Here is a 12503-nt window from a genome sequence, read left to right as displayed (position 1 = left end):
ATGGGCAAGATTTCAGAAGGCTCTCAGCCGGCCCGCTGGCACCTGTGTTTCATTCTCTAAGCCAAGGCTACTCAGGAGGCCCCCACACATTTCAGGGGTGGGAAAATAGGCCACGCCTCCTGGTGGGAGGAGCCCCAGAAATGATATCCCAAAGGGGTCTGTGGTTATGGGGGTTGGGGGTAAAGAGTCGGGGTGATTTTTGCCCCTCATCAATCAGGGATGCATCTGTGATTACGAGAGCAGGAAAGGATAGCTGAAGACAGCTTGAGAAATAAACTTAAATTCCCTGAAGCTAAGCTTATAAGCTTATTACTGGTTACGTGTGAAGTAGAGGTCTGGGAGAAGTCAAGGCATTTAAAAAACAAAGCGTAGTACTTTTTGATTTCAGATTAGCCATTTTACCGGTCTTGGAAAATTTGCATTTTTGAGAAAGCTAAATGGCTTATTTCACTGCTTCGGTGCTCAAAAAGGCATTTTATAAGTACCCTACCTCATGGAGGGGGAACAAAAGGGGGGGTGCTTCTATGTCAATAGTTTTACTCCCCAGAAACAGTTTACTGAGTTTCAGCAAAATCTACACATCTATATAAGAGGGAAATTTACATAATTGGGGGGCAAAAAAAAAAAAAAAACCACTGTGTTACTGAGCTGAATAATCACAACCATATAAACTGGGAGGTTACCTCAGAAAAGCTGTGCTGTAAAGGCCCATACTGGGTCGGTCTTTGGATAGGGCGATTTGTGAACATTTTTGAACAATTAAATTGTTAGGAATTCGTTCCTAATCGTTTCTTACACATGAGGATTTATTCAGTGACTCGATAAATAGTTGCTAAGCAGTTATTAAAAAAAAAAAAAAAGCCATGGTACTAGATAGTTGGGGTCATGTTTGGATTAAACAAAACTTTCACAAAGATGTATTTCTCCCTTATCCCTGTCCCCACCCCACCCTGCTTTCCCGGATCTGTGCTTTGGTGTCAGGGCCTCAATTTCCATCATCTATCATACATCGTTCTCAGAAAACTGTTGTATGTCTCAGCATCCCACTTATGTAAGACCCCAGTCCTCCAAATAGCTATAACAATATACCCACACATGTGGATATTTTTCATAACAAAATGCCAAGAAAAGCTTTGCTTCACCTGAGGGACTGGCCTGTGGGCTCTGTATGGGTAAAGCTAATCTCATGGCTGACTATTTTCTTGGTCTCCTTGGCTGTAAGCAAGCTCAGCATCCAATTCTCAACTCAATTCAAGGAGTTACATTCAACTCAATTCAAGGAGACAAGTTATGCTTGTCTCCATTTATTACTTTTCCTCCCTGTTCTTGGTCTTCTTTTAGCTCTGTTTTCCTGGTCCTGATATTTATTTACATACATGTTTAACCTGAAAGCCTCCCGAATTTTTTAAGAATATAACAGTAGAGGGTCAGTTGGAAGGCTCAGTCAGTTAAGTGTCTGCCTTCGGCTCAGGTCATGATCCCGGGGTCCTGGGATCAAGCCCAGCGTTGGGCTCCCCAGTCAGCAGGGAACCTGCTTCTCCCTCTGCCCTCCCTCTCCCCCTGCTAGTGCTCACTCTTTTTTTTTCTCAAATAAATAGATAAAATCTTAACAAAAAAAGAATGACAGTATATAAACATATTACTTGGATAAAAGTGAGGAATTCCCATTAGGATGCTGATGGGACAAACCAATATAGATTTGACTAACCAACACTTCTCCCCAGCAATATGGTATTGCAACCATTCCTGGAAAGAACATTTGATAGCTTTTGCTGAGGACTGTTTCTGTATTAGGTCTAGTTTAGACCTTAATGTGTATTTGAATTGCCTGGGGATCTCATGAAATTGCAGATTCTGATTCAGAAGGTCTGGAGTAAGCTGAGAGTCCAAATTTCTATCACATTCCCTGGGGATGCCAATGCTGCTGGTTCTCGGACCTCATTCAGAATAGCAAGGGACAGAGGATAATAACGAGCCAGGGTTGTAACGATCAACTCTGCGACATTTAGACTTGACTTATTTGCTGCAGCCATTTGGCAAATATGTGTGTGATGGATCCCTGAGAAATCAGTTCAGAAAGCAGACAGGTCCATGCCGTTCTCATCCCTGCACACCAGGTTCTACTAATCCTCAGTCAGTGGCATTAACACCACATTGGTCAAAAACGGCTCCTAGATTCTCTCTGTGGGTATGGACCTGAATTGCCATCTTACCTGTTAATCCTGCCATGGCCTCCTAGAGATGAGGTTCCTAGGAAATCACCTGGTTCAGGCTCCCATCCAGGATGGGGAATCTCCCTGTCTCCTGCCACTGTCCAAGGGTCCTATCAAGCTCTGTTTGATTACCTTCACTGGCAGGGACTCACTAATCCCTAAGGCAGCCTATGACATTAAGGAATAGCTCTTAAGAAGACAAAGCTTGTCTTTCTGCTGAGTCAAAATCAGGTTTCTGGGAACCCACACCCACTGAGTTTTGTGCGCTGTTTGCAGCATTTCAAGCCTGCTCTTACTCAAGTCAGCCTTTCCAGGTCTGTGGACAGCTGCGAGCCCTCCTTTCCTCTCTCCTCCAATTAGACACACCCAAGCCTCCAACTGCTGGGGTGAAAGGTTTAAAAATGCAGACCTTCTTCTGAGCATGGCCCAGTTATCAAGATGACTGTTAAAAATGGTGCCCAGGGTACATCCAAAATAATTGAAAGCAGCGTTTTGAAGACACATTTGTACACCCATGTTCATAGCAGCATTAGTCACAATAGTCAGAAGATGGAAACAACCCAAGTGTCCACCAGCGGGTGAGTGGATAAGCAAAAGGTGGTGTAGACACACAGTGGAATATTATTTAGTCTTACAAAGGAAGGAGATTCTAACAGGCTATGACATGGATGAACATTGAGGACACTATGATAAATCAAATGACAGTCACAAAAAGACAAATGCTGGTGCGTCTGGGCAGCTCAATCGGTTAAGTGTCGGACTCTTGATTTCGGCTCAGGTCATGATCTCAGGGTCTTGGAATCGAGCCCCACGTTGGGCTCCAAGCTCAGCAAAGAGTCTACTTGAGATCCTCTCTCTTCCTCTCCCTCTGCCCCTCCCCCACCTGCTATGCTCCCCCCCCCAAACAAATAAATCTTAAAAAAAAAAAAAAAAAGACAAATGCTATCTGATTCTACTTATGTGAGGTAGCTAGAGTAGTCAAATTCATAGAAAGGAGGGTGGTGATTGCCAGGGATTGGGGGAGAGGAGGAATAGGGAGTTGTTTAATGGGCACAGAGTTTCGTTTTGGGAAGATGAAAGAGGTCTGGAGAGTGGTTTCACAACACGAATGAGCTTACTATTGAACCATACACTTAAAAATGGTTAAGACGGCAAATTTTATGTTATGTCTATTTACCACAATTTTAAAAAACAGTTGTGCCCAGACCTGGTCAAAATATTTCAGTTGTGGGGCGCCTGGGTGGCTCAGTGGGTTAAGCCGCTGCCTTTGGCTCAGGTCATGATCTCAGAGTCCTGGGATCGAGCCCCGCATCGAGCCCCGCATCGGGCTCTCTGCTCAGCAGGGAGCCTGCTTCCTCCTCTCTCTCTCTCTGCCTGCCTCTCTGCCTGCTTGTGATCTCTCTGTCAAATAAATAAATAAAATCTTTAAAAAAAAATACTTCAGTTGTTTTAAGGCTAGTGTGGAATATGCTAGAGCTATGGTTTTTCCTTGATAGCTAATCTACATTTCTAGTAACGCAGCTTCAGAATGTGGCCCTAGTATTTTTAGAAGGTACATGGCACCATTAAGACATATCACATGTGTGATCTATTTTTTTTAAGATTTTATTTATTTATTTGACAGAGAGACAGGGAGAGAGGGAACACAAGCACGGGGAGTGGGAGAGGGAGAAGCAAGCTTCCCGCCAAGCAGGGAGCCCAACGCAGGGCTTGATGCCAGGACTCAAGGATCATGACCTGAGCCGAAGGCAGCTGGTTAACGACTGAGCCACCCAGGCATCCCACATGTGTGCGCTATTAAACCCCTCTGTTCCTCTTCACATGAATTCCTGCCAAACTATTCTAAGATAGTGTAATTGACTTCTTTAGTTGTTACCTGCCTTTGAAAAAAAACATTGCCACTTCCATGGATGCCATAACCATCTTCTGGAAAAGAAACTTTCTCCTTTATAATCTTTTTAAGTTTTCTATGCCTTAAGTTCATTTCCAAAAGAAAAATAAAACTTTGACATGTTCTGAAATCATTTTTAAATGATGCTTATAAAAATCTGTGTATGTTATGACTGATATCTAGGGATCTAGAAGTTTGCAGGTAGTACTTGTGCCAATATTTCTGTGCTCAAGTGAATGTTTCTTCAGCCATCCTTGAACATTCTTGACATAAAGACAGTAATAAAAACAACTATTTACATTGCACATGAAAAACTAAACTTAAGTATTGCAAACATCCACTTTTCATGTCCTTCATAACTTCTAATTTAGAGAAAGACATCAGTAACGGCACCACTGGCTTGAGAACAAAAGTGTCAAGAACAGACATAGTCTTGTAATTTATTGAGAACCATTAACCCAAACATGAAATACTGTGAATGGAAAGCCCATGGCTTTTGTGCCATTGGCAGGTGTAATCACCTTTCTTTGACTCTCACATTTATGTATGTTTTGAAATTTTCTCAGATAACTGAATATATTTAGCTCTCCTTTCCCCAAGTTCCAACAACTACTGTAATTCTTAAAATTTTTTTTAGATCTGGAGGCAGATTTGGGTTTGTGTCTGTTTGCAAAGGCTGAATGCAAACAAGATGAAAAGGTGCTCACAGAGTGAATTGTATTGGGGTAGTTCCACATGCTACCTGCTTCTGAGAGTATAATTTCCAGAGCCTTTTAGGAGATGAAAAGGTTTGTAAGAGCTCAGTCACACTTTGCAATTACAGAAAATTGTTAGTTGCATTTAGATCAGTCAACTATACAAATGGACCAATTTGGTCTTTTTTTTTTTTTTTAATCCGATCCCATAATACCTGTGGGTCAAGTTGTTCAGGTGTCATTCACAGAACAGAAAACTCACTACGTCATCACCGCAAAGCGGAGGGTGAATGAATCACTTATAATAGTTTTGAGAAGGCAATTTAACAGCAATTTACACATAAGATTTTTTTTATTTTCAAAAAGGTTCTCAAGTATAAGAAAATGGTACATTTTACAAGTAGAACTTTTTTCCCCAGTAAACTATGAAACTATAAAACTACATAAAACTATGAAAGGTCATACAGAATCTTTGGTTTTAATTCAAGGTGTAAAATGAGGAATTCAGTCTCATGGTTCCTGGATTTTGCATCTTGGGTTTTTTGTGACTTTCGATCACTGGCTTGTTAAAGGCGCAGTGGACACAGAACTCTGCCCTGAGAGCTTTCCACATAATGTCTGTGAGACAGAATCGGGACAGGACAGGCAAAATTATAAATACCTGAACTCAAGCCCAAACCAAAACAGTGTTTTAAATGAAAGCTCATACAAAATTACTGTTAATATTGCAAGAAATTCATAGTTCTGGTTTCCAAAGAAAATTAATTCAGCTCTCCTGTGGATGTGAAATGAAGCTTTGAAAAAAGAGGGCTGGATCTCCTCATTTTATGCTTAAATGGATAAACTTGCGGCCTGGTTATGGTTGCTGCGGGAGCTATAACTTTACCCTGAATTTTTTCGTGTCTTACTTGCTGCCCATAGCTTTTTCTCAGAAGTGCTTGTGATGTGCAAGATGGAGAATCACCCACGAAGGTGATTGTCTCCTCAGAGAACATGCTTCCTCGGAGAGCTGCCTGGGCAGAGTTTATAGGAGTTTGCATTTTCGGGAGTGGAGGGAACACTTTGGTAGAAGGAAGGAAAAAAAGCTCGTGGGACACGGAAGCATCTTTGGTTCTGCTGGAAAGAAACAGAAAGAGGTCACCATCTGCTCTTCCATGGAACAAGGCTTATGAAGTTGCCTTAATTTCTCTACAAGGTGCAAACAAGAAAAAGGACGATATTAAAGGATTTTTTTTTTTAAGGTCCCTTTATATATTCGGACCAACTTCTCTTATTTATTGGAAAGAAGAAAGGTATTAGGGAGACAAGGAATGGGAGGAAATAAGGATCTCCCTTTTGTTCACTACTACAACCTACACTATCATCATCCCTTACAGGCATGTCCCCCTCTCTGTAATCTTTAGGTCCACTGTTTTGGTGTTGTCCACTGTCCTGGCACTGTATGCAATACCTGGCATATTCAGGTAACTATTTTCCTCAACATTTTATAGTGAAAATTTTCAGGCAGAGACATCTGAAAGAATTTTATGTGAACACTGTATGTCCCCATCTAGATCCTACCCTTAGCCCTTCACTGTTTTGCTCCAGCGTATATCCAGCCAGCCAGCTATCCTGTCTCCATCCATAATCTCATGTTTAAATTCATTTCCAAGCTGCAAATATCCTTTCACTCCATTCTATATACTTCAGCACCCATTTAATTCACTCAAGTTGACTATTACAATTTTGTCTCTTTTTTTTTTAAGATTTTATTTATTTATTTGACAGAGATTACAAGTAGGCAGAGAGGCAGGCAGAGAGAAAGAGGGGGAAGCAGACTCCCTGCTGAGCAGAGAGCCCCATGTGGGGCTCCATCCCAGGACGCTGAGATCCTGACCCGAGCCGAAGGCAGAGGCTTTAACCCACTGAGCCACCCAGGCGCCCCTACAATTTTGTCTCTTTTGAACACAGGAGATGCACCAAACCTAAATGCACTAATGAATTTTAATAAATGCATACACCTGTGTAACTCAAACCCTTATCATGATACAGAACATTATCCGTCCCCTGGAGGAAGCCTCAAGACGATCCAGTTCATCTCCATCCTTCCATCGACATTTTCTTTGACTGCAAAGTAGTTTTGCCTGTCCTAGAACTTCAAACAGCGTCACGCAGTATGTAGTCTTATGCGTCAGGCTTCTTTCATTTAGTAGGATGTTTTGGAGATCATCCACGTTGCTAGGTGTAATGTAGTTCTCAATAAATATTGATTTGCTGATTTTTATCACAGCGCTAAGGGATTTAAGTTGACCAAATGCATTTACATACAGTTATTATAGCTTGAATGTCTCTTATTAAGGCTTTGGTGCTTGTGGGGGCGAGGGGTCCAGGACCGCTGTTCGTGGATGACTAAGTAAAACAGGGCAAGTTTTGTGGAAGAAGTAAAAAAAAAAAAAAAGGCATCTTTTTAAAATTAAAGAAAGTGGGGGACCGGGGGAGGGGGAGCTCAGTTGGTCGAGCATCTGACTCTTGATTTTTGGCTCAGGTCATGATCTCAGTATCATGAGATCGAACCCCACATGGGGCTCTGTGCTCAGTGGGGAGTCTGCTTGAGATTCTCTCTCTTTCTCCCTCTGCCCCTCCCCCCTGCTCGCTCTCTCTAAAACAAATACATCTTTAAAATTAAAAATACCACAATTATGATTGGAGCACATGAAACGGTCCAGACAGGAACTGACCACAAAGCTCTCCCCTTCTCACAGGTGTAGGTGCGATGGTTAAACATGGCACTTCTCACAGAAACGTTTTTTTTCTGGAATGTTCACTTGCTGTGTCCAAAGGCAGGATGTGACTTGGCCAAGGGGGAATCTGCCTGCTTGAGTTCTTTCTGCAGTAGTTCCCCCTTCTCCAAAGAGTGAGGCTGAGAGCCGGCTGCAAGGAAGTAGAGGGCAGAGCTTCCACTTGGTGTCTTTTGCGGTAAACGTGACTGGCTTTTTGGGGGAGTACCAATTAGCTGGAAGAGTCCCAACTGAAAATTTTCAAAAGAATCCCCTCTAGCCCACAAGTTAGTGGGTTCCCAAGCTCAGGAAGGGTGAGGGACACTGTGCTCTTCGGCATGTGAATTTTGTGTTTATTAGTGATTTCACATACCTGTCAGGGTTCATTAGAGAGTTTCAACCCCCCAGAAATCTACATTCTCTTTCTTAATAAGAGAAAAAGAGTCAAGAGGGCTAAACTCAGCTGTGGCCTGGAGCTGATCCCAGTTTACATGCAGTCCAGATTACTACCTGGAGGCACCTGAAATCTCAGGTGGCCCTTTTAGGTCAATCCAGGTGGCTGGATCTAAACTCTTCAAACTGAAGGCCTCAGCCTCCTTCCTGAACAGGGTGTGGGGGACTGGTCATGGGGCACAGAATTAAAACGGTTTCAGACATGGGGAACTCCAAGGAGTGTGCAATTTAAGACCTCATCAGCCTTCATGAATTGTGTTTTTCCCCCCAGCACAAGCATTTTGCTTTTACACCATTACTTAGCACCCTAATGGACATTTGGGAAGACAAGCGAGAAGGAGGAAGATAGGAGGTAGAGAAGATTGGTTTGGAAACTTTGGTAAGAAAAAATCTAGATGCAATTACAGTTGACAACTGGATGCCTGCATTAAGGATAACTGGATGGACTGGGGGCATATTAAGACAAAATGCTCAGGTTGCTACTGTCTATGACACCTGCGAACTTGTTCTGCTCTTGGATTATGGCCCTTCCAAAATACGGATTATCTAACCAATGATCATCAAGATGGGACACATTGCCACAAAGAAGTTCCCTTTCTTAGGAGTATTTCCCGGGATGTTAAAATGCCAAGATTGCTAAACCATCCTTGGTGGCTTTGAATGAATGTAAAGAGGTCCGCCGGCTGCCTTATTCTCAGCGTGATGAGATGTGGCACTGAAAATATTGTCCACTAAATGCAGTAAATAACCACAATTTAGCCAACCTTTTATGCACTTATAACTCAGTATATCGGAAACTATTGTGCCTCGACCCATTGCAGCCCATCAGGCCCCACAGTCCCAGAGGGCTCAAGCCACGATCCTGTCCCTGAATAGTTATGCTTTTCCGCAGAACATGTCCAATATAAGGACCAAAATTTTGTTTTCCCTTCAGTGGAAATCAAGAGGTCCCCTAAAAGCAGCAGCAGGTTTGCTGTGAGGGGGGCTGGCAGAGGCTTTGGCCAGCCCGCAGGTTTCCTTTGACCTTGGTTATGACCAGGAGTGTCGCTGTCAACTGCGAGGCTCGCCTCAAGGTGGAAAACAGCATCGGTTTCCACTGCCACCCCAGAGAGCCAAGCTCTGCTGCAGGGCGATGGCGGTGAGACGGTCCCTTCCAGGCTCGTCTCTTTGCCACTCAGAGAGCAGCTCGGAGGCCGCCTACAGGTGCAATTCCGGCACTGCGGCCTGGGCAGCCGGAGCCAAAGCCCATCAGCATCTCGCTCAGCCCCTCCCTAAACCTGAGCAGACCCCAGTGTGTCCGCCGCCCTCCCCCACCTGGGCTCCCCTAGCCTCTGCCCTGGCACTGTTTGGAAAAGAAGCCGGGAGGCCTCCGAGACTTTGCAGACTCGGATCGCGGAGGGGGTGGGGCGCGGCCGAGGCTTCCCCTCGAATCTGCGGCAAGCCTGGCTCCGGGAAAGTTTTTCAAAAGTTCCCAGCAGCGCCTGCCCAGGTCGCCTCCGCCGGGCGAGCAGACAGCGGCAAGCACGCCAGCCTCGCCGCCGCCGCCGCCGCCTCTGCCACTACTGCTGCCAGCAGCGCGCTCTGGGCGGCTCGCTCACTCGCGGGAAGCGGGCCGGGCTCCCGGCGGGCAGGCCCTCCTCCTGGGGCGAAAGCCGCAGCTGACGCAGGCTGCTCGGAAGGCGGAAGCTGCCCGCTCCGACCGCTCAGGCAGCGCCGCGGCGCCTACACCTGGGGCACCGACGGGTGGGCACAGGCGCCCGGCCCGAGGCGTTCGAGGGGGCTCCTGGGGAGATACGGGGCGCCGCGCGTCTCTGAGTAACGGACCCTAGCAAGTTGCTCGCCGCACCCTGCCCCCCTTCCCTCCTGGCCCAAAGCTCTCGAGGACGGGGGTCCGCCCTGAGCCATGGGACGTCTAAGCCGTCCCACGAGTCCCTGAGCCCCCAGCCCTTTCCAAGTTCCTCCCAGTACTCCCCCTCCCCATCAACCAGAGGGAATGGGCGTGTCGCGCTACAACACGCCCCCTCATGAATATTAATAAGCGCGCATGCGCCTGCTCCGCGCGCTGGGTAGAGGTGGCCAGCCCGGGCCGCTGCTCCCAGACGGGCTCTCCGAGTCCCTCGCCGAGAGCCGGGCGGGCACGCGTCATTGTGTTACGTGCGGCCGGCCCGTGAGCTGGGCTCGGTTTTTTTTTTTTTTCCCTTCCCCTCCCTCTCTTCTTTCTAAGCAGCTGATCTGAAAGGGAATAAAAGGCTGCGCATAATCATAATAATAAAAGAAGGGGAGCGCGAGAGAAGGAAAGAAAGCCGGGAGGTGGAAGAGGAGGGGGAGCGCCTCAAAGAAGCGATCAGAATAATAAAAGGAGGCCGGGCCCTTTGCCTTCTGGAACGCGCCGCTCTTGAAAGGGCTTTTGAAAAGTGGTGTTGTTTTCCAGTCGTGCATGCTCCAATCGGCGGAGTATATTAGAGCCGGGACGCGGCGGCCGCAGGGGCAGCGGCGACTGCAGCACCGGCAGCAGCACCGGCCGGAGAACCAGCGCGAGCAGCAGCGGCGGCGGCGTCGTCCCGAGTGCCTGCGGCGCGCGGCGCAGCGATGCGGTCCCCACGGACGCGCGGCCGGCCCGGGCGCCCCCTGAGCCTCCTGCTAGTCCTGCTCTGCGCCCTGCGAGCTAAGGTAGGAGCCCGCCGGGCCTCCCTCCCGGCTCGCCCTCTCCTTTCCCTCGCAGCTCCCTAGACGCCTGCGGTTGAGCGCCTAGAGCGGGCTTGGGAGCCCTCGGGCGCCCGGCTCCCCGGCTGGGTCCTGCGCCCGGGAGGCTCCACCTAGGCTGGGGAAGCCCCGGACCTCCTAAGCCCCCCAGGTGGGGCAAGGGGGCTGCGTTCTCTCCGCTCTTCTCCCCCGGGACAGTCGTCAGATTTCTCCTGCACTCGTGCATTTCATGCCCGGGAAATCACGTTGAGTCTTTGCACTGAGTTTTGCAAAATTATTTTCACTTGGCGTTGAGGGCTCGTCGGGGCGGGCGGGGAGGGAGTCGCTGCTTCCACCCTCGAAGAAAACAACTTTCCCCTGCGCTGACCTCGCTCCCTCCCTCGCCGGCAGGTGTGCGGGGCCTCGGGCCAGTTCGAGTTGGAGATCCTGTCTATGCAGAACGTGAACGGGGAGCTGCAGAACGGGAACTGCTGCGGCGGAGTCCGGAACCCGGGGGACCGCAAGTGCTCCCACGACGAGTGTGACACGTACTTCAAAGTGTGCCTCAAGGAGTACCAGTCCCGCGTCACGGCCGGGGGGCCCTGCAGCTTCGGCTCGGGCTCCACTCCTGTCATCGGGGGCAACACCTTCAATCTCAAGGCCAGTCGTGGCAATGAACGCAACCGCATCGTGCTGCCTTTCAGTTTCGCCTGGCCGGTGAGTGAGCGACGCGGTGAGGGAGGCCCGCCGCGGTCCGCACCCGCGCCTGCCAAGTCCCTCTCTCTCTCTTGCGAGAGGGATTTAAAGGGCCTTGGCTTGAAACTCCGCGCTAACTGGAAAAGTCTTGCGGTGTGGGGTGTTATGCAGCCGAGACTCAAGGGTTAGATCTCAGGCCCCGTCTTCCAGGCTTTTTGCTAAGCGCACAAAAGTGGGAAGCCCACAGGGGTTTGTGGGGGCAGAGCTCCCAGGAAGGCCGGTTTAAACTTGCAATATGGAGGCCCTAGAGTGACCACCCCAACCCGAGCTGGGAGTCATTACAGAAGGTCTTCGCTTAACCAATTAAACCCAATGCGCCGTGGAAGGCAACGCGGCGCAGCTTTGGCCTTCGAACGTAGTACAAGTCGGCACCCTCCCTTTTCTCGTGAGCCGCCTGGAGGGCGGGTGTGTCTTTCCTGGAGGGTGTGGGGGAGCCTGTTTCCCGCTGCTCCCGGGAAGATTGTGGGGCGTGCGGGGACGCGCTCCGGGCTGGATGTAAGGACGCGGGGGCGGCGGTGGGGGGGGGGGGTGTCTCTGGGCCTTGGCTGGAGCTGGGAGCCCGAGAGCCTCCGCCCCCTGCCGGCCCCTTCCTGCCCTCGCCCCCGCGCGGTGTAGCCCTTATGGCCTCACTTCCAGCGGTTCCCGGGCTCTGGAACCAGCTGTGTTTGCAAACTTCCCCGGGAAGGGCGGGGGTGCGCCCTCGTCCGGCGGGCGCCCGGCCCCCGCTCGCCTCCGGGGGCGTGTCAAGGCCTGGAAGGGGCGGCCCGCTAGAGGCGGCTGCTGAGCGTGCAAGTGCGTGGACCCCCGCCCCGGGTGCCGCTCGAGGGCCCGGGCCCGGCTGACCAACCCTGCAACGAGGCCCTTGCAACATCCCAAACTGGGTAGAAGGAAGATGAGTGTGATTGCAGAAGGGGAGGAAAGGGGAAAAGGCTGGTGCCTTCTGCTCCGCTCCTGCTGTCCAGGAGGCGTGGCTCGTCGCCAGGACTGGGGCTTGGCCCAGCCGGTGCTGCGAGGGTGGGCGGTGGGGGGGGGGGGGGGGGGGGGGGGGGGGGGGGGG

The 12503-nt window shown here is 49.2% G+C and overlaps 1 protein-coding gene across 1 annotated transcript in view; it reads left to right on the top strand.

The window, feature by feature from the left end:
- The first annotated feature begins 10563 nt into the window (after positions 1–10563).
- LOC111141735 (jagged 1) overlaps positions 10564–12503 on the top strand; it is a 35485-nt gene continuing 33545 nt past the window's right edge. The window contains 2 exon segments of the mRNA XM_022494525.1: positions 10564–10678; positions 11102–11407. Coding sequence (XP_022350233.1) covers positions 10598–10678; positions 11102–11407 — 387 coding nt within the window. The 5' untranslated portion in view covers positions 10564–10597.

This window comes from Enhydra lutris, unplaced genomic scaffold, assembly GCF_002288905.1.
Source record: "Enhydra lutris kenyoni isolate GAN:26980312 unplaced genomic scaffold, ASM228890v2 scaffoldscaffold6, whole genome shotgun sequence".
Taxonomy (NCBI): domain Eukaryota; kingdom Metazoa; phylum Chordata; class Mammalia; order Carnivora; family Mustelidae; genus Enhydra; species Enhydra lutris.
This window is presented reverse-complemented; position numbering and strand designations above follow the sequence as displayed.